This window comes from Vulpes vulpes, chromosome 4, assembly GCF_048418805.1.
Source record: "Vulpes vulpes isolate BD-2025 chromosome 4, VulVul3, whole genome shotgun sequence".
NCBI classification, from domain to species: Eukaryota; Metazoa; Chordata; class Mammalia; order Carnivora; family Canidae; genus Vulpes; species Vulpes vulpes.
In genome coordinates, this window is record NC_132783.1 from 74,930,333 (window position 1) to 74,952,360 (window position 22,028).

Here is a 22,028-nt window from a genome sequence, read left to right on the forward strand (position 1 = left end):
TTTGTTCAGTATTGCCCACACACTGCGTCAAGTGTAACATCCCTAATCTCCACCCATTAAATGTTAGTGGTTAGCCCCAGCCACCACCACCAACAAAAAATTTGTCTCCCAACTTCCTCCAAGAGGGTATTCCCCATCTGGACCCACTTCCTTAGACACAATTTGATTATCACAGTATAATGTCAAGAACACCCAGGAAACATGGACTAGTTCCAATTCTGTCACCTATGAGTTATGTGGTCATTGACAGTGAACTCTCTAAACCTCAGTTTCCAGTATATCAAATGGGGATAACACTACCTACACATTTTGGGTTGTAAAGGTTGATTCAACAACATGTGCTTAGCAGAGGGCAGGTGGTTTCCAGCACATGGCATATTGAGATGTATAAAGAAGGGGGCTGTTCCAGATTGAGAGCAGCAAAACGTGCTATGAATATGGAAGAGACTGAAGATAAAATAAGCATACGAAATGAAATTTAAGACACAGCAGCTTAGGGACATTTCAGAGAGCAACCAACAGTCCTACATGTCTCAGCAACCGCTGAAGGCATACATTACGGTGAAAGTTGTGAGATAATATTCAGAATGATGACCCCCCAAATGAAGAACACAAGACATCTTTAAGAGACTTCTACAGTACATGGCTGAATTTTCATAAAGCTTCAACACTTAAAAGAGAGTGTATTAACGAACTTCTCAAACTTATTCAAACTTTCATTGAGCAATTATCCTATTCTAGAGACTTGGACCACAAAAGATATCTAGTATACTGTATCTGTCCTCAAACATTTTACTACCCAGCAGATTAGACATCAGTAAAACACAGTCATAATATAAAGCAGAATGAAACAGGTATTATGTAGAAATTCAACTAAAAAATTGTGAGGGCCGAGGAAAAATTATGGATAATTTTCACGGGGGAAAAATCAAGGACATCCTCATAGCATAGGACACTGAAAAACAAGGATCCTGATAGGTAGAGAGTAGAGAGTACATCGTTAAAGAAAAAATGAAGTCTGGTCAAGGTGCCGGGCATGTAAATACAGCTGGTTCAGAGAAAAGAATGAGGGGAAAGGGCAGGGATCCAAAGGGGTTGGGAAAGCAGTAAAAACTCAGGCTGTTAAAAACATTTCAGGACCTGTTCATGGAGAGATTTAAGTGCCATTCAAATGAGTTTGGACTTTTTTTTTTTTTTTTTTTTGAAGACTGTATTTATTCATGAGACACAGAGAGGCAAAGACACAAGGCAGGAGGAGAAGCAGGCTCCCTGTGGGGAGCCTCATGCAGTACTCATCCTAGGACCCTGGGATCACAACCAGAGCCAAAGGCAGACGCTCAACCACTGAGCATGGCTGAGCCTGGCGTTCCAGGAGTTTGGATTTTATTGGGCAACAGTTTTCCAGAAAACTAGTGCTTATGTGACACACGTGACCCCCAAAGAATGCTAAAAATAGCCAAAAATAAGATTCCAAGCACATACAAATTTTAAGTGATCCCTGAAACTAAAATATATATTCTTTTTTTATATATTCTTAATATGAGTGAATAAGAAAAAGAACCTAACCCTGAAGTTGAAAGCAACTTTTGAGCTCAATTCTTAAATAATAAAAATAGTACTAAATTTATTGAACCTGGGAACTTAAAAGAACTCTGGACAATCTTATATATGCCCTCGATTTTCTTCCAAGCAAGTTGGAGAACTGCCTAAACATGATATTTAGCACTGCCTCATGTCACTCCGACAAGGTAAGCTGCAGTATTATTAGTCTCTTTTTACTGTGGGGAAACTGAGGAACAAAAAGAATAAATTACATGGTCACAAAATAAGCTGTTTTTTAGGACTTTAATTAAAGGCTTGAAGCTCACATTTCATCCTTTATTCTTCGTACCATCTGAATATTAGAATTAACTTTTACTGTCCTCTGAACTTGGGGGGGGGGGGGGGAGGGCCGGGGGAGAAAACAAGACTACACTTGAAGATCATTTTCTCAATTGGGCACTACTACCAGAAACAGTTTTTAAATCCTCTCTCTAGAAATCAACGCTATCTGCAAGAAATGCAAGGAGTAAGCAGTAACCCACCCCACCACCACCACCAAAAAAAAAAAGACAACTGTAAACAGCAGAGCAGGTCAGGAGCCCTAGGCCCTTTTTTACTTTGAACATCTGGCAGGTTCAGATGTGTTTGTAAAACAGGCTCTGCAGACGTTGTGATTGGGAAGGTGGTTTGAGAGGCCCAGGACGGCGATATCCATACACCCACTGCTGCAAACACGAAATCCAACGCCACGGTCGTCCGCCCCTCCCAGCTCTGCAGCGCGCAGCACCAGGCTGCTGGTCTACCCCAGGCTTGCACCAGGATCCTGCCGACGTCTCCCTCAAGACGCCGTGCTCTGCAGACGCCCGAGACAGCGGGTGCGCTACACACAGCTCAAAGTCCTGCCGGGGAGGCCCGGCTGCCAGGGCCTGATCCGGAGGATTCCGCCGGACAGTTCCTGCTATTTTTTCCACACATAAATCACAGCCCCCGCCCGCAAGGCCCCGGCCCCGGCCTCGGCCTCCCGCCACCCCCTCGTCCCCTCCACGCCGGGTGGGCGTCCCAGAGATGCAAAGAGAAGGCGGGCGGGGGCCCGGGCGCCGCAGGCCGCGCCCCGAGGCTCGCAGGCGCCCGCCGGGGTCCCCGCCGCCCAGACCCGGCCTCGGCCGCCGCGCCGCCGCCGCCGCCGCCGCCTATCAGCGGAGCGCAGGGGCGGGGCCGGCTGGCTCGGCGGCGGCTCGGCCGCGGGCGGGGACGGGCGGGGACGGGCGGGGGGCCGACCGCCGCGCAGCTCGGGCCGCGGCGCGCACACACCCGGCCCGGCTCCCGAGGGCGCCGGCGCGGCCCCGGGGAGCGCGAGGAGCCGGCGAGCGCGCGGCCTGCCGTTGGCGGCCTGGTCCGCCACGCTCGGCGCCCACCCTCCCCCGAAGTGGGGGCCAAGCCCCCGGGAAGATGGTGTCCTGGATGATCTCCAGAGCCGTGGTGTAAGTGCCGCTCCCGAAGCCCCGCCGCCCGCGCCAGCCCCGGGGAGGCGCAGGGAGGGGCAGGGGCTGGGAGAGGGGAAGGCCCGGGCCTGGGCCGGGGCGGGCTGGCCGGGCCCTGGGCCTGCCCGGGGGCGGGGGGGGGGGCCTCGGCCTCCTCACCCGGGTCCACGGCGCTGCGGGGCTCCCTGTGGCGGGCGAAGGTCCGGCGGCGGCGGCGGCTGCGGCTGCGGCGCGGCCGGGCTGCGTGCGGCGCGGCGGCCCTGCTCCCGAGGCGCTGGGCGGGCGGGCGCGCGAGGCCGGCGGCGCGCGCTCCCCGCTCCCGCTCCCGCTCCCCGCGCTGCGCGGCACCGCCCTGTGGGCCCGGGAGCGGCGCGCCTCGCGGCGGCGCCCTGCGCAGTCTCCGCTGACGCGCGCGCGGGAGGCCCGGCGACCCTCCCGAGGATGCGGCGGCGGCGGCGAGCCTTTGTATCCCGCGGCTGGTGCGGTGCGGTGTCTGTCTGGGCGGCCGAATGCCATTCGGTCACGTGTGGTAGGAGGAGAGATTAGTCTAAAAACCTGAGAGCGCTCCTAGCTCACATCCCTGGGAGAGGTCCCCCTTGCCCCAAGCTTGGCGCTCACCTAGCGTCTCCCGTGGAATGGCGACCACCCGCTCGCGGAGTGGGGCCCGGTCTGGTCGGAGACTGAGAGGCCGCAGGTGCCTCTTGCTTTTATCAGATTATCGGTTAATTTCATTGTGCCCTTACCAAGTGCTACAGGCCCGTGAGACAAAAACTAAACACCGCAACTCCACGAAGGCTATTTTGTCTGACTAGTTTAAACCGGTTTTTTCTCATCCTCCCCACCTTACCCCCGGTCTTCAAAAAAAAAAAACAAAAACAAAAAAAAATTGGTCACAAAGTAAGCAATGACGTAGGTACAGCCAGGGCCCCCCCCCCCCCCGATTCATTATTCATGATCCCTGTAGGAGTACTCTTACCTCAGTACCTGTATGGAATGTTTTTGTTGAGCAGCAGGCTTCTCCGATTAGCTGCAGAGTGTGGAAAATAGAACATTTACCAGATTTTCAAATTTAGTTTTTCACTGAGAAGAAGCTAAATTTTCTGAGTTTTGGTTTTTTGTTCGAGAGTGGATCACTCAGTAGCTCTATTCAGCCTGATTTGCAGTAGCCTTCTGACTTTATCATTTGATTGCCTTAATGAAGTTTGCCCTACCTCCCTACAGATTCTAGGTTTAAAGCTTCAGAGCTTCCTGCATTCCTCTGAAGAGAACTAAAAATCAGGAAATAAAAGCACACTACAGATGTCTTCAGATTGGGGTTTTTGAGGCTTGTTTTTTTCAGCCTTTTTAAGCCTTTTAAGTGTCATTTACATAATCCAAGCACACCTTTCTTGACCTCGTAGATGTATATCAACTGTTGTGTTTGCACCTAGAAAATGAAGTGTCCCATTTAAGAAGCTGTAACTTTTTTTTTTTTAAACTGGTTTCCTTTGACCAGTTTTTTTTTTTTTTAACAGAAAATTGTGAAGCACTTTGATGTAGTTTGCATTACTCGAATCAAATTTTTGGTTTTGATCATTGACTGTGAATATGAAAGTCTTCTCTAGGTGCTACCTATAACGCAAAAGTTAGTAAACACAGTGTTGATGTTACTGGAACTGACAGTTCAAACACTGATACCTGCCGCAATACAGGTGACAATGTGGAGTCTTGTAAGAGTTACAACCCAGTGCTTATAAGGGTTAGAAAAGGAGGGAATTATATCTGGTTGGAGAACCAGAAAAAACAAGGGAGATTACATTTGAGATGGACCTTAAAGGACCTTCTGAATTTAGACAGCCAAAGATGAAAGAGTAGAGGATTCTAGATAAGGGATCTTTGTGAGCCAAAAGCACAAAGCAGGGAAAGCCCAGATTAGTTACAGGGAACTTGAGGGACAGGAGAGATAGCTGGAAAGGTAGACTAGGGCCTGTTTTCAAAGAATTTAAGGAAAAAGTGATAAATTTTGTTAGGCAGTAGTGGCTTCACTTTGGAAGATTCTCTCCCTTGCTGAGTGAGATAGTTGTAAATGAAGAAACTCTGAAGACAAGGAGCTCACTTAGGGGGCTCCCTAACTGGAGAGAAAAGACTAAAGCCTGCAGTACTAGAATCTATGGAATTTGAAGTGTGAAGCAAAAGAAAAGAAAAAAATGGGAGGGAGGAAAGGTCATGGAATTATATGTCATGAGCCATTGAACCATTAGCATACTAGAAAGCACGATTGTCAAGGAATACAAGCATCGTTATATTTTACCCCTGCGCTCCTCAATTTCTCAGTAGAATGTATTCTCCCTTGTTGTACTATAGGACACAAAAGCCCATTCCAGGACCTACACAAACTTGGAGACTTTTTTTCATGCCAGGAGATAGAATTTATTTACGTTCTTTTTAACCTGCTGGTACAGCCTGATAGTCCTGAGCCTGAAGAAAAATCAGATAGTTTTCTTACTGTGAACCTTTGGTGGCATGCGCAGGGAACACAAGGAACTTCCAGAACCAGAGCTTCCTGTGCATGAGCACTCTCTCTCCAGACCTTGTGGTAGATACTGGAGGAAGAGCCCTGGCTTTGGGATCAGATCCTGATGCCAGTTAATAGCTGCATGATGCTGGGTGATGTACTAAACTCATCTGAGCTTCACTGCCATCTTCTTAAAGTGGTTATAATATTAAACCACTACTAAAACTATTGTAAATATTAGTTTAACTAAAACACACCAGATGTGCAGCTTGGCATTTATTCTGCACTTAAAACATAATAGGTATGGTTTTTTGTGGGGGAGGGGAATAAGGCAGTATAGAAAGAAATATTGTTGGACTCCTCTGGGAACCTGGAATACAGAACTAGCTTTCGTTATATTAACCACCCAAATGACCTTGAGTCAGCCTCTTACTGATTAGAGACCTCCGTTTCTCTATAGAGATAAAGGGATTTGGTAATCTACTCTCTTATACAGCTCTAGCATTCTGTAGTGGTATGAAATGGTTTTTATTTTGTTGGGTTTTTCCATTCTGTTTAAAATCAGTTTTAACTTTGCAGGCAAGATTGAAAAGTTAGCAATTATTAAGGTATAGTAGTCTGAGATTACCAAATGATATTTCATTCATTTGTGATTACCTCTACCTTACCTTTTGAAACATGACTCTTACAGGTTGAGAGAAATCCTACTTTTCTAACTTTTCTTAATTTAGGTATATATCATTGTGGTTAAGATCAATATCAGCTCTGCCATTTATTGACTGCAGCCTACCCCCATAGGATTATATGTGTCCATATACATAACGTGTATAGTCCAGCATTGGACACGTGATAAGTATTCAGTAAGTATTAGTTGTTATCAGAACAAGGAAGAACGTATTCCCCTACAGTCCCAACAGACTGGATGTTGAAACTGTTTTCAGTTTACATTTTTCTTTGTCTTGTTGTAGGTGACATAGTTATATTTAGAGTATAGTAAAAAAATAAATAAATAAAAATAAAGTTTTATATTATTCTTAGTATATTGTAAGCATCTTCTGTGTTCTCTGAAATCATATTTTATCTCTTCTGTAATCAGGCCAGTATTCATAATTTTCATAGCCATTCATTTCTTTAATTTTGCTTTTAGTTCATTTTTAATATTATCATAACTAATGTCAACATAATTATAATGTCACAGTAAACATCATTTATGTATACTTTTTTTCTTTTTAAGTATTTTCTTAGGCAGAATATCCAGGAGGAGTATTTGGGTGAAAGGCTATGAGTATTTTTAGGACTGGTGATATGAATTGCCAAATTGCTGTCCAAAAGGATGTTAATATTTTACATTGACACCAACAGTGTATGATTACTGTCTTTCTCACAGTTTAGCCAGGCTTGGGTGTTTCAACTTTTTCGTATTTTCCTAACATGTATAACAGATTGCATTGGGGTTTTTTCTGCATTTTACTGTTAGCAAGATTTAATACTTGTCCTGATATTTATAGTATCTCCTGTTGTACAAGTAGTCTGTATGTACTTGACCCATTTATCTTTTGGTTACTTGATAATTTACTTGTTTGAGCTCCTTACTTAATTAACCTCAAGCCATATTCAACTTAAATTTGTTTCTCAATCTAATAATACTTCTCTTTAGATATTTTATTTTTAGTTGTAAGGAGAATTTGTAATTTTAATACAGTTCAACTTGTTCATTTTTTGCTCTGTGATTTTTCACTTCTAAATATAGAATACTAATTACTCTAGATATTTGATAAGTACTACTTTCTCATATAGAATTGGATTAATTTGGAGACCTTTTATATTCCATACATCTGTATTTCCCTTTTTACATTAATAACACTTTTTGTCTTACCATAGTTTTATTATATAGCAGAAGTAAATTGATCCTCTTTGATTATATTTAATGGGTATCGTTAAAGTCTAAATTACAAACCTTAAAAACCATACTCCAGCAATTTTCCCACTTTTTTCCAGCATGTTTTCCCTCTGTCCTAGATCTTTCTCCACAAACATGCTATTATTTCTCCTACTTAACAAAAAAACTCTTTTGGCCTACTTTTCATCTTATTATCCCATTCCTCCCTCTCCCTCCTCCCTTTTTTTTTTTTTTTTTTTTTTTAAGAATTTTTATTTATTTATTTATTCATGAGAGACACAGGCAGAGGGAGAAGCAGGCTCCATGCAGGGAGCCCAATGTGGGACTCCATCCGGGGTCTCCAGGACCATGCCCCAGGCCCAAGGCGGCACTTAACTGCTGAGCCACCGGTTCCTGCGGGAGGAGCCCCTTCCCCCTCCCTTTTAAAGCAAAAACTCCTCAAAAGAACGTCTATGTTCACTTTCCCCATTTCCTCTCCTTTAGGTCACTCTCAGACCCATAGGAGGCTTTGCCACCAACCACTCTACTGAAATTGCCCTTCTCTAGGTCAGAGGTGACCCCGTGTGACCCAATTGTTTGGTCCTCATCTGACTTATCGGGAGCTTTTGGTACAGTTGCTCACTCTGTCCTTGAAGTGCTTTCTTCACGTGGTTTCCAAGAAACCTTGTTTTTGTATTCTTCATAACTCAGTGGCCACTCCCTTCTTTGTCTCCCTTGTCACATTCCTCCACATGCCCTGACTTCTTCAAGTTGGCAGGTCCAGGAGCTCAGTTCCTAGATTTTTTTTCTCTTTTTCTATGAGGACTCTCATAATTCACATCTCTGACCCAGACCTCAGTGCTGAACTCATGATCATACATATTTTCAGGTGCTTACTTTACTTGGAAACATCTGAAAATCATCTTCAACTTAAGATACCCAAAACTGAGCTTCTGGATTTCCTTCCTAGTCTGGCTCCCTTGGCAGTCTGCACTAGCCCAATTAATGACAACTTGGTACTTCCAGTAGGTCGGGCCAAAAACCTTGGGATCATCCTTGATTCCAGTCTTTCTCTCATGGCCTGCATTGAATCCTAAAGCAAATCTTGTTGGCTCTACCTTCAAAATAGACACAGCATCCCCCTGGTTTTCATCAGCTTTATGTATGTTACTCTAGTCCAAGCCAGCATCAACTCTTAAATGCATTATTATGATAGCATCCTGCCTCTTCCCTTTGCATGCAAAGATCATATAGGATTAGTGAAAAACATCTTGAGTAATTTTTAACTCCTCGTGGAAGTTTGAAGGCAGTCACAATTTATAAGTGACACATTTCTTCCTTGATATGTGCTTTACATACTTTTAAATGGTTGTAAAATCTCAGAGATGTCTAAGTTTGTCATCTTTCAATTAGGTTAAGGTAGATTTTATTTTCCAGTTTGGATGAGATTTATCACGTGAATAACTAAAATGTTTAGGAAGTGTGTCTAAGAACAAGATACAGAAATTGCTGTGAGGTAATGAGAAATAAGGTAAATAGGAGCAACATTTTCAAGGAAATTGAAAAAGTTAAAATCTTAAAAATATAATTTTTCATCAGTGATAAGAGGTTATCTTTTCTGTCTTCCTTCATTAGGACAGAAAACACATCCTAAACTGTTGGGTCTTGTTTTCATTGCATAGGCCAGACTTCCAACAAGATTCCTTTATTAGCCTCCATTTTAGAAACAATTTGCTTTTGTTCACTTTTTGTGACTGCAGCTATATTAACCATTTATTCTTTCACTGGATTTTTGAACTGTTTAAGGACGGAGATTTTTTTTTAATACTCTCTGCTTTTGGTATAGATTATAATGTTCAAATAAAAGAGTGTCTTATAATAATGGCATAAATGGGTAATTTAAAGATCTTAAATATATTACTGTTTTGTCAGGTGGAAAAAGATTTCTGCTGAATCTCTGCTAGCAGAACATGAGCTTTTGATGTCACTGATCACGCATTGGCACTAAACTAGCCCTTTCATGTAATTAAATGAAGTTAAATGAAAAGTTAGAAGTAAAAGTTTTTCTGTTATAAATGTCTTCATGTTTGAAAAACGGTTTAGGGTTTATGTATATTTATCCCTATTACAAAGTACAGTTACCAAAAAAAAAAAAAAAAAAGTACAGTTACCAGCTTCAGTCATGTCAAACTGACATAGGTCACTATGATTGAAAATCAGATGAGGTGGTGTACTTGCTAAGAGACTATGGACAGAGGAAACAGCAGTTGGGATGGAATATTGAACAATGACAAAAGATTTCAAGAGCAGACTTGCTAATGTTAGAATATTATATGGCTTTTGAATATGTCTAGGTTTCTGAAACTAAAACTTTTGACATTTTGGACTGAATAATCCTTTCCTCCGGACGCCTGTCTTGTTCACCGTAGGATGTTTAACAGCATTCCTGGCCGCGCCCCACTAGATACCATTGGCACCTCCCAGTTATGGCAGCCAAAAATGTCTTTTTGCCGCACGTCACCTAGTGGGCAGAATTGCCACTCCCTGAGAACTCCTGCATTAAAGGGAAAAAGAAGGAAAATATGTATGGGAGGGAATGAACCCAGAAGCTGTGCTGTTCAATGTGGTAGCAGTGGGTACCTGGGTGGCTCTGTTGGCTAAGCATCTGACTTTGGCTTAGGTTATAGTCTCAGGGTCCTGAGATCCAGCCCTGCATCATGTCATGTCATTATGTTGGGCTCCCTGGTAAGCGGGGAGTCGACTTCCCCTCTCCCTCCACCCTTTCCTCTGCTCATCCTCTCAGTCTCTCTCTCTCTCTCTCTCTCTCTCTCTCTCTCTCTGAAATGAATAAAATAAAAAATAAAATCTAAAAAATATATATGGTAGCCACTAGTCCCTCGTGGCTTTTTAGGTAGTTAAACATTAAGTTCCTCAGTCACACTAGCCACATTTTGAGTGCTCAATAGGCATTCAAGCTTAGTAACTACCTATTGGACAGCACAGAAATAAAACATTTCTATTATTACAGCAAGGTCAACTGGAGTGATTCCTTACAAGGCACAGTCTGCTCAGCATTTCCATCTGAAAATGGCTTTGTGTGCTGCTCCTATGTACTTTGTGGGAGAAATTACAGGCTATAAATAATGATATTCAGGAATTCCTAAGCATCTCAGGATATCTTTTGCTTAAGAATCTTCTATATAAAATAATGTTGCTGATCTTAATTTTTTTTACTGTTTCAAAATTAATTTCTATTTCAGTATTTACAGAGAAGTTCCCAAAATTGATGAAAATCTGATATAGTATACTGACATAAATATTCTTAGAAAATGATTTATGTAATCATACATTCTACCCTCAACTTTTATATTCCTTATTCTCTAAATTTGTGAATAAAGTGTAATTTACAGGTTATAGTTTTCTTGGTCCTATGAGTTGTTTGGATATTAGGATTTGAGTACAGAGCCAAGGGTTCTTACTGTTCTTACTATTAACAGTTACATCAGCTCTGCAAAGGCAGAGCTGCTGAGAAAATTGTGAAAGCAAAAGTCATAGGAAAAAACTAAACATAATAGGTTTGTCCTAACCAGTAGTTCAAAACATAATTTCAGGAAGTATTCAAATGTATTATTGCTGAGAGCATTTATGTTTCCAAGTAATGGTAAGTCTATTTTAGGAAAGAATTATTCTCACCCATAAACAAAGCATCCTGCTGTGGAAAATTTCTTAAACCTTTTATCATGTCACATTTCTGAGAAATGTATTAGTTTGCTGTAATACCAGAAACCGGGTGGCCTGAACAACAGAAATCTACTGTCTCACAGTTCTGGAAGGTAAAAGTCAAGGCGAGGGTATCGATGGGTTCCCTGGTTCCTTCTGAGGGCTTTGAGGGAGAATCTGTTCCAAGACTCTCTCTCAGCTTCTGGTGCTTTGCTGGCAGTCTTTGTCATTCCTCGGCTGATAGATACATCACCCCCATCTCTGCCTTCATTTTTGTGAAGGTCTCTGTGTCCAAATTTCCCCTTTGTATTAGATATGTAAGTCTCATTGGGTTAGGGCCCACGCTAATTACCTCATTTTAACATGATTACCTCTGTAAGGACCCTATCTCCAAATCAGGTCACATTCTGAGGGAGTGGGGATTAGGACTTCATGTCTTTTTTGTAGGGGCATAGTTCAGCTTATAACAATCTCTTTTACATATCCTGAGAAAAACTAAAATACCAAGGAGTTTTAGGGGTTAGGTAAGGAGAACATTTAATGTCTAACAAAATTGTCTTGATTTAAAAGTTGTCACATGGGGAAGAGAAGACTGATTTTTCCCTTATTGTGAATGTAACGTTAGGGCAATAGGTGGATGTTATAGGGAAAACAGTTTTATTCAGTAAATAAAGGAAAGCTTTCCAATACCCAGAATTGTTCACCATTGAGACTGACAACCTTGTGAGAGCAATGAGTTCTCCATCACTTGGGGGCAGGAAAGGGAGAGTACAACCCTCACTGAAGATCTCGTCTCTATTACTTGGACGCTTCCTATGCAGAACCATAAATAAATTAGTTTTCTGTGAGAAACTGTGAAGTATTTTGTATATAATAAAACTGCTTAGATATTTACAAAGAACAAACTGATGGTTGACAGAAGGAAGGGAGGTGGGAGGCATGGGCAAAATGGGTGAAGGGGAATGGGAGACAGGCTTCCAGTTATGGAATGAATAAGTCATGGTAATAAAAGGCCCAGCACAGGGAATAGAGTCAGTGGTATTGTAACAGGGTTGTATGGTGATAGATAGTAGCTACACTTGTGGTGAGCATAGGATAACCTGTAGAGAAATTGAATCACTGTCTTGTACACCTGAAAGTAATGTAACATCCTTTGTCAACTATATTCAAAAGTTTAATAAAATAAAAATCGAAGGTTTGGGAAAAAACTACTTGAATATTGAGCTAAGTAAATACATTACCCTTGTATTACATGAATATTAGCAATGATTAATAAATGGTATTTTAAAATAGCATGAATGTATACAGCACTGAATAAATTGTATGCTAAAGATTCTGCTAATGTGACACTTTTTCATCACCAAACTTTAATTATCAATCTTTAGGACTTCCAAAATTTAGAATACACTTTCACCAAAACTATAAATGGATAAACTGGCTTCTCTGTGTTTAAATTTCCAGGGGCCCACTGAAACAGTGAGCAGTAGTCACTCTTCTTGAGTGTGGATTTAAAGAAAGGGCAGATATAAGAACAAAAGAGAACTTGGTGATATTTGCCTAATGGGGAACATAATTGCCATGATTAGTTCTTTGCTGCTTTGTGCCTGTGATTTTTGTTTTCTTTTGGGGACACCAACTAATCTCAGTATTGCTGAACAAACTTCCTAGTTGTTGTTTGGTCAATATTTGTTTATTTGCACTGTTTTAAATCATTAATTTTCATCAACCTTAGTTTTTTAATTCTGGTTTTCTGAAATATAAGGCTTTCCGATTTTCACTTTACATACCTTAGTTAATCTTGCAAATAGAAATGATGGTGGTTTTAAGGTATTTAATGGATCATTAATGGATAGGGAAGACTACACTTTAAAGATACACTGCTAGCTCCATATAAAAGGGCCTTAGAAGTGTATAAATCTTAAAGAATTTGAAAGCATTAAAGCGTTAAATAAAATTACATGAGAAAAGTGGCCTGAAAGCTTTGCGTAAAAATATTCCAAAAGGATATCTGGTCTTTTCCTTGACAGGTAAATGGCAGAAATACAAAATGGAAATGGAAATGAACTTCCCTCCCCCCCCCCCCCCATACACACACAGACAGTTTATGCTTTTTTATCATGGTTAAATACTTTCTTAGGAATTTTTAAATCCTAAATGTTGTGTTATTTCCTGTGGTAAACATGATGCAAATACTGCTTTGTTTCAAATGGTCTCCTAAGCTTAAGAAATAAAATGTACCTTCGGAGCACCTGGGTGGCTCAGTGGTGGAGGGTCTGCCTTTGGCTCAGGTCGTGATTCTGGGGTCCTGGGATGGAGTCACCGCATCCGGCTTCCCGCAGGGAGCCTGCTTCTCTCTCTGTGTCTCTCATGAATGAATAAATAAAATCTTTAAAAATAAAATGTACCTTCTTCCTGTAAATCTATACCCCATTTCCTTAAAGTTTTGCTAGTGACAAGTTCTTGTAGTGCTTTAACTGAAATGGCTCAACTAAACTAATCAGAAAAACAAAAATGGTAAGCCATCTTAACAGTAATAGTTATGATAAAAAGAACCCATGGTTACCTGGAATGACTAAGAGAGGTGAAGGAAATGCTGAAGATGATGTAACATGTAACCTACAAGTGCACTGCCTAAGTGCCTAGAGAGAGAGGAGGAAGGAAAGCACGCATCCCCGTCCCGTGAAATGTTCAGTTCTGCTCCCCACTTCCCACTTCAGAGTACGTTTTCACAGGCTCTTGCCCTCCGCTTTACATTTTTCTCACCTTTTCCTCTAGTTCTTTTTCCTTTCACTCTCAGTAAAGGCGAGGAGAGAACAGTATGGCCTCTGTCACATGCAGAGATATAACAACTTAAAAGGTTATTATCTATAGTTTCCAAACCAACAGAGGGGGAGGAGACAGGAGGCTACTGGGATAGAGAAGACCAAAATAAAGGGACAGGTGATGGAGGACACGTGGACCAAAAATGATGCAGGAAATGGGTTCAAATATGGCAGTAATGACAGTAACTGTACACAGATTGCCTTCGCCTGTTAAAAGGATCTGTAACAATGGGGACAAAACTATAAAAAAAGTTGTAAACATGAACGTTAAAAGATGATCTGAGTAAATGGATAGTCCGTGTTGATGGATCAGTATTGGCTAATGTTGATCAGTTCCTCCCAACTAACTATAAATTCAGTGGGATTCCAACAGGATTCTTACTGTTTGTGTTTTCGTGGAACCTAATTATCTAAAGTTCACAGGAGAGAGCAAAACCCCCCCAGCAGTGATAAGACAGCTGTAAAGAACAAGGAAGGAAGACTTGCCCCAATTATATATAAAGTTTGATTATAATGTTATAGTAACTGAGACCATGTAGAATTGGTGCAGTGATTGACAATAAACTTACTGGAACATAATCAAGAATCCAGAAACTAACCCAGCACGTGTGGAAATCTGATACAACAGAGTAGTATTCCAAATCAGTGGGAAAGGATGGGTAACCTAATACTGTTGTGACAACTAGGTCATCTCTTAGAAAAAAAAGAATGAAATTACATCCTTATTTCACAGCAAACTCAGAAATAAATTATAAGTGGACTACCTGCTTATATGTCAGAACTAAAATATTTAAACTTTTAGAAGAAAATGTAGGAAAATGTCATTATAATTTGGTAGAGAACTTTTCAGACCCTACAACAAACTGTAAATGATAAATGCAGCCTACCCTACATCTGATGCTGTTTCTGCATTAGGAATTATTCTAAGCACTTTCACACAATTTCATTTATATCTCACAACGGCCCTAATAATACAGATACAGATACTGCTGTATAATATAATAATATCTGTATTATTACCCCATTTTGCCATTGAGAAAGCCAAGGCTTTAGAGAAGCAAAATAACCTGCCCAGGGTAGTCACACAACTTACTCTAAGTGACAGAGCTAGTGGCAGTCTAGCTCTAGAACTAGACCTGATCCAGTGTGCAACCCCACCTACCTGTGTACTGGAATTTGCATGCAATAATTTCAGTGAGTTTTGTCAAATACTCCTGTATCACCACCCTTAACAAGATCAAGATTCACTTTACATTCTCAACGGTGGTGTTGAATGTGTATTTCTACCACCTGTGCCATCCCTGACAATTTTATCTTTGCTAATCTCTGTGAAAAAATACCCAATTGTTTTAAATATCCTTTTCAGGAAATGAGTTTTAAAGCTCTATTTGGAAACCCATATTGCGGTTTTCTCAATTCCTCAGTAGTTTGGGGGCTGGAAAGGAAGGTGTAATGGAAGCCAGCACTAGAATTGTGGCCCAGTGAGGGTGAAGAATGCAGACAGTTTTATAAAATATATGACAAGGTATGATAGTAGATGTAAAGAATTGCTTAAAATCAATAAGAAAATTAGCAATCTAAAAAAAAAAAAATGGGACGAAAGTAAAAGGCATCTCCTAGAAGATGAAACCAATGGCAACTAGACATATAAAAAGAATCACAAAACTCATTAGTTTTCAAGAAAATGTAAATTAAGACCACATTGAAATTCCATTTCACACATTCTACATTGCAAAAATTAAGAAGTCTGAAAATGCCAAGTGTTGGCAAGGATGGGCAGAGCAACATTTTTTTGGGAATGGCAGAAAAGGAAGATGTAACAGCTCTGGAAACTTACAGTGTTCATCATCCCCATACCTGGCGACCTAGCAATTCCACTACCTGGTAGACCTAGATACCTGTGGCAGGAGACGTTTGCAAGGATATTAATAGGAAAGTTCTTAAAGCAAGAATCTACCAAGAATACTAGTTTACAGAGGAGACTGGGTAAATGAATGTTAGTGTATTTACATAATGGAATATTATGTAGCACTAAAGCTGAATGAGATACCACTTAAAAAGTATCAACATGGGGCAGCCCTGGTGGCTCAGCAGTTAAGCATCTGCCTTCAGCTCAGGCATGGTCCTGGAGACCCAGGATCGAGTCCCAGGTCGGGCTCCCTGCATGGAGCCTGCTTCTCCCTCTGCCTCCCCCTTCTCATGAATAAATAAATAAAATCTTTAATTTAAAAAAAAATAGCATCAACATGGATGACGGGGAAATTATAGTGAAGTTTGGTTTGGTTTGGTTTGGTTTTAAAAAAAGCCAGATGGGATTACATTTAGTAGGTTACCATTTTAAAGACTCCAACAAAGGTAAGACCAAACAATGTAGGAAATATCTGCCTATATGGCAAATCTATTCTTCCAAAAAGAAAAGAACGATAAACACAGATTTTAGGATTGGGCGTCACTTCTCGGGGAATACCCTAGCAGAAGAAAAATCTCAGAAACAATGATAATGGTGCTATTCTGCCTTGATTTTGGATGGCTGGTTCACTTCATTGTGCTTCATAACTTAGAAGTATGTGTCATATTTTCTTCATATCAACTCTTATATTTAAGAAATGCTTGGGGTGCCAGGGTGGCTCATTTGATTAAGTATCCAGCTCTCGATTTCAGCTCAGGTCATGATCTCAGGGTCCTGGGATCGAGCCCCAGGTTGGGCACTGCACTCGGCAGGGTGTCCGCCTCAGCATTCTCCTCTCCCTCTCCCTCTCCCACTGCCCCTCCCCCAGCTTGCACACATGCTCACATTCTCTATCTCAAATAAATCTTTTTTTTTTTTTTTTAAAGAAGTGCGTGACAAAATAAGTTAGGACAAAGATACGGTAATTAAAGGGACAAGCTTAGACAATGGGGGAGCAGATACCATCAGAAAGGAGATGCTGCCCCTGTCCCAGCCCATATGCTTCTTGCTGGTGTAGAGGCCAGTTTTAGTGCTCAGCCAGGCCCCAGATGGAGGGAGGGAAGGCGCTGCACCTGTCATGAAGAGTTTGTGAACAGAAGGCCAGAACCCCTGTGAAATCACTAGGCAGTCTGTCTCTAGTCCCTTCTTTTTCTCAAAGCTGGTATGAGTCCAGTGAAGAATGTCCAATTTCGTATATATCCAAAGGATTTTTGAGGTTCTAGAAGTAGGTACATAAACACTTAAGAGTTTTTTTTTTCCCCTCACTTATTTTCAGATGACAGTAGTTTTCTTGCCTATCTGTTTGATATGTGGGATATTTGCTAAAAAAAGCAACTCAGTGCCTAAAAAATGTATAAATTCATGTGCCTTCACTATAGCTACTTCCAGACTAAAACAGACCTAAGAGAGTGTAAATGTTGAAATGCAGAAATAATAGCCTTACCTCTGTAATCCGCTTTGTATTCCTACTGATGTTGCTTGTCCATTTTGAGAGTTCAGTTGGTCAGAAATGTTACATTACTTGAAACTCCCTAACGGCTCCATAAGAATGATTTAACTTTTAGGTTATGTGTTTCAGAGCAATTCCCCCACTATTACAAAGGAGATGAGGTTAATTCTAGAATCTGGGATGGGCCCAGAACCTATCAGTGGGAAATGATGTCTAATAGTAACATTTTATACCAATGTGTAGCTCTGGTTTCTTATACATGCTGAGCCTCATTTATAGAAAAGGAGGAAAAAGGAAAATAATAATAGAGAGTTTTGTGTTTTCTGTGTGGTCAGCATTGCTGTGGGGGTGATCTGGCTAAGACATCTGTCACCCACTAATGGCCAGGATTTATTTGGCCTGTTAGGCTGTCCCCTTGCTCCCTTGTCATTCCATGTTCTGTGCTCACTTGGTTAGTAGAGGCGGACGTTCAGGAACCTGATTAGAAGATGATTAGCTAGTAGATTTGCAGATTCATCAGCAGAGATTTCTAGTTTGGGAATGCAAAATAAGTAAATTTACTAGCTTTAACTTTAAAAGTTATCCATAGTTCTGTACTACCCTAGCAGCCTCCCAGAAATAACAACAGGGTGGCCAACTTCGTTTGAATAACAGTTTTTTTTTTTTTTTTAACGTGAAGAATTTTAGCCAAGTTGAGTTGAGGAATCCTGGAGGATTTTGTGAGAGTGCTTTAGGAAGAAGGAAATCAGGAAAGGAATCAGTCGGCTTCTATAACATGTAATGGAGTATTTCCCAAAGCCCAAACATGTACTAGGGGGATAAATGAAGTGGGTTATTATGGAACGTTTCTTATGAAACATGATGGGAAATTCATGAAATAAAATGAACTCCTAATATAAACAATAAAAGATTGGAAAGCTGGTATAAACTGGGAAAAAAAAAAAAAAAAAAAACAAGAAAAAGAAGTTACCTTGAAAATGAGCTCTGAAATCAGTGACCATTTATTATTTATTCCTTTTACTCTTTGCCAAATTCTTGTTTTATTAAGGTTTTGTCAGTTAGTCTTATGTTTTGCTAACAATCCCTCAAACTAATCCTAAAACTTCCCGATAAACAGACAAGATTTCCTAACCTTATTTACCCTTTAAAAAGAAGTTTTGTATGATGGGATACTTTAAAACTACGGCTTTAAACCAGAAAGCAGTTCTCCAGCTTTACAAATGTTGAAAATGGGTGCTATTTATGAGAAATATGGTTGATAGAATGATAACTTTTCACCTTTTAAAAATCTTAATTAAATTATTTTCACTGTTCCTGAACATGGGTTAAGAGTATCTATTTACATAGAGATGCTTTGGATTCTTTATTTAGAATAAGAACTCACACAGCACTATATGGTATTTAAAAGCTTTTAAAAACACCTTTCCCGGACCCCATCCTCAAAGATTCTGACTTAATTGATCTGGAATAAGGCCTGGACATCCTTTGTTTTAAAAGCTCTCCAGGTGATTAGAATATACAAACAGGTTTGAAAATCTTTACGCTAGAGATTGTGAGAGAGAAAACCAAGTGAGGATTTTGAGAAATAGTAGTGTCAGGAAACTATACAGAATTGAGTTGCTGAACTGTTACCATTTTAAAACAAAGAGACAAAAATTATAAAATGTCCGTACTTTGGTGTTCAGTGATTTCAGGATATTTGAGTACCCAGAAAATATTCGAAGCTTAGCAACATTAGTGGTCTATAAAGCAGTAATCTTCCCAGACAGACTTGCTTGGTCTTTTTAGATTGAATTACAGAAGTATTAGAGGAAAGGAATGTAGTGGATGGAATGTCTGGATTTTATTATAACATTCTCTATAGTAGTGCTTCATGAAATTCACCTTGGAAATGAATTTCATATTCCCAGCTAGCATGTGAAACAAAGTCTAGCCAACAGCAAAATATCACATTTGTCAGATTGGCTAAATAGCACGTTTACAGCAGCATACAATTTAGACTGCCTTAAAAAGATCACTTTAAAATTTGTTGGTGCAGGGATTTATGTTTATTTTTAAATTCATCAAAATCATTCCATGCCTTTAACAGTATCCATAGTATTAATATTGTATATCAGAATGTGTTATAATTGGCTAAAAATATAATAGGTAAAATCTGGAGGCCGGGGGAAGATGAGAGGAAGCTCAAGGCAAATTTCATCATAAGAGAAGGACAGATGCTATGTAGAGCTAAAGCACCAGCCGTTCCTAACCCTTTTCTTAAATCAAAGGCTTACTTGAGGCTCTGACATTTTTCCTGTTTAAATAAAATTTTATTTATCCCATCAGTTATATTTATCATTTAAATTAAGGAAAATTAGGGTTATTTTTTAAATGACATGTATTTTAAGATCCCATTTTGTATATTTTTTTAATCTTTCTCCATCAATAATACTGAAAGAGATGTTTAAATCATCAAATGTTATTACTGATTATTTCTGGGGTGAGTTTTAAATTTCTTTGAAGTGTAAGTTCTTCAGAATTTCATAATGACAAGGTTTCTACAGGATAGATATTTCTTTTTGCCTGCTAAACTGGCACTGTTTTGTGGCAGCAGTATAAAAACAGTACAAGGTAAAAATATCAATATTTTCATGTTCCTTTTCTAATTTACAGAATTTGGAGTTTCATAAAATGCAACTTCACACATTATCCTTTGAGTAACTGCAAGTGACATCACTACTTCTTAGTACAGTTGACCCTTAAACAATCCAGGGGTTAAGAGCATTGACTACTGTATAGTTGAAAATCTGTGTATAACATTTGACTCCCTCAAAACTTAAATACTAATAACCTACCATTATTGACTGGGAGCCTTACCAATAACATTCAGTAAACACATATTTTGTATGCTGTGTGTATTATATACTATATTCTTATAACCAAGTAAGCTAGAGGGAAAAATTAAGAAAATCATAAGAAAATACATTTACACTACTGTACTGTATTTATTGAAAAAAAAATCTTTGTAAGTTGACGCATCCAGTTCAAACCTGTATCGTTCAAGGGTCAACTGTAGTAGTATGCCTTTACTTCATCCCTAAAATGGAGGTGATTCTGTTCTTGATTAACTCAGGTTGCTTTTGAGGCACCAGTGTGATAAACTGTGTGAATGTCCTTTATACTGACATGGGCCTATTATAGAGAAATATATTATTAGTCCCTGCTCCTTAAAACAGTCTGTTTGCGTTACATCCAGGCACTAATGAGTATTACAGAGTTGTAACCCTTCCATAACAATGTCATTAGAATTATAAAGAAATGAAAGATGAAGAAAAACAGACTTTATTTTTAGTTTTGTTTTATATTTTAATATTCTCTCCCCACCAACGTGTGGGCCTAGAGTAAAGTCACTTTAACAGTTGACCCTAACTCTAATAGAGTACTAACCCTAGTACTTAGTTACTTAGATAAGCCCTCATGTCTTCACTTCTGTCTCTCTGGGTACATTCAAGAATATAGGATGCCACCCTATGTATATCAGCCGCTGCCTGCAGCTCACCAGTCTTCTTGCTCCATGGTTTATGATGTGCACCAGTGCCCCCCAACCATTCATCAGGCGATCTTGATCCTCCCCTCCCCCACCCCCCAGATTTCCATGCCCTCAGGAGTCTGGGCTCACTTGCTGCATAACAAACCACCCCAAAACTTAATGGCTTGAGATAAAAGTGTTATCATGATTCTGTTCCACATGAAAAGGGAAATCGTCCTTCTTTAATCTTTTCTAATGTTACGATCCCATGGCAGTTGCTATTGTTTAGAATTATTTTTTAAAGCTGTTTCATCGATCGGAAGGATTCTGGTGCATTAGAACTTTTTCCTAGCACTGGTAGACCTAATGTCTTAAATTTAGTGTTAGGATGAGAAAATTTACAGGTGTCATTTTTAAGTATTTAGTTGATTTTTGTCCCAGTATGCAAGCCATACTTTTTCTCTTCCTCATAAACTGACTCAAGTTCTAGGATGATTTGGTCAATAAGAAAGTAAAACTGATTCAAATGAAGAAGAAAATAGGTAATCTGTCAATTCTTCAGTGATCCTGACTCATACTAGTAATGTAAGTAGCTAACTTCGCTTACTGAACAGGTTACTTTGATTTTTAAAGAAGAAATCTCTTATGAAACAACTTTATTTAACAGGTTTAAACATTTGGATGGAAAACAATATAATTTTCTAGAAGTGATTTTTTTTTCCTGAGTGACAAATATGAACACACAATTTATGACACTGTTTCTACCAAACAATACTTGGGAAGATTCATTTTGTGAATCTTGTCTCTCTGTAGCTGGTATGTGTGTGTGTGCGCTTTAAAAAGAAATTGTTGGAATTTATCCATCTTCTCTTTTATATCCCTTCTCTCAGGAAAGCTATGTGATATTTAAAGTACAGTTCAATGTGCTGCTATGGAAACTAAAATAAACACATTTAAAAAATAAGGGCAATCGATAGATAGATACTAAATCTTTGGCCATCAATCATAACAAAAACATTCTGTGAAAATAAAAAAAAATTTTAATGAAGCAAATACATTTTAAACAAGTTGAATGTAAATGCTTTCCACAAAATAGGGATGAATCAGAAATAAGAAAAGCCACCAGTCCAAATGAATATAATGACATTGGGAAATAAGACCATTTATATATGTATGTTGAC

General features: G+C 39.8%; 2 protein-coding genes across 2 annotated transcripts in view; one reads left to right on the plus strand and one right to left on the minus strand.

Annotated features, from left to right (window-relative positions):
* The window catches only part of JMJD1C (jumonji domain containing 1C), a 324,083-nt gene extending 320,759 nt beyond the window's left edge, over nucleotides 1-3,324 (minus strand). Inside the window, exon 1 of the mRNA XM_072756132.1 lies at nucleotides 3,183-3,324. The gene's annotated coding sequence lies outside the window, so the exon portion shown is untranslated. The remainder of the gene's footprint in view (nucleotides 1-3,182) is intronic.
* REEP3 (receptor accessory protein 3) overlaps nucleotides 2,817-22,028 on the plus strand; it is a 98,841-nt gene continuing 79,629 nt past the window's right edge. The window contains exon 1 of the mRNA XM_026013503.2: nucleotides 2,817-3,023. Within this exon, the coding sequence (XP_025869288.1) occupies nucleotides 2,992-3,023 (32 nt within the window). The 5' untranslated portion in view covers nucleotides 2,817-2,991. The remainder of the gene's footprint in view (nucleotides 3,024-22,028) is intronic.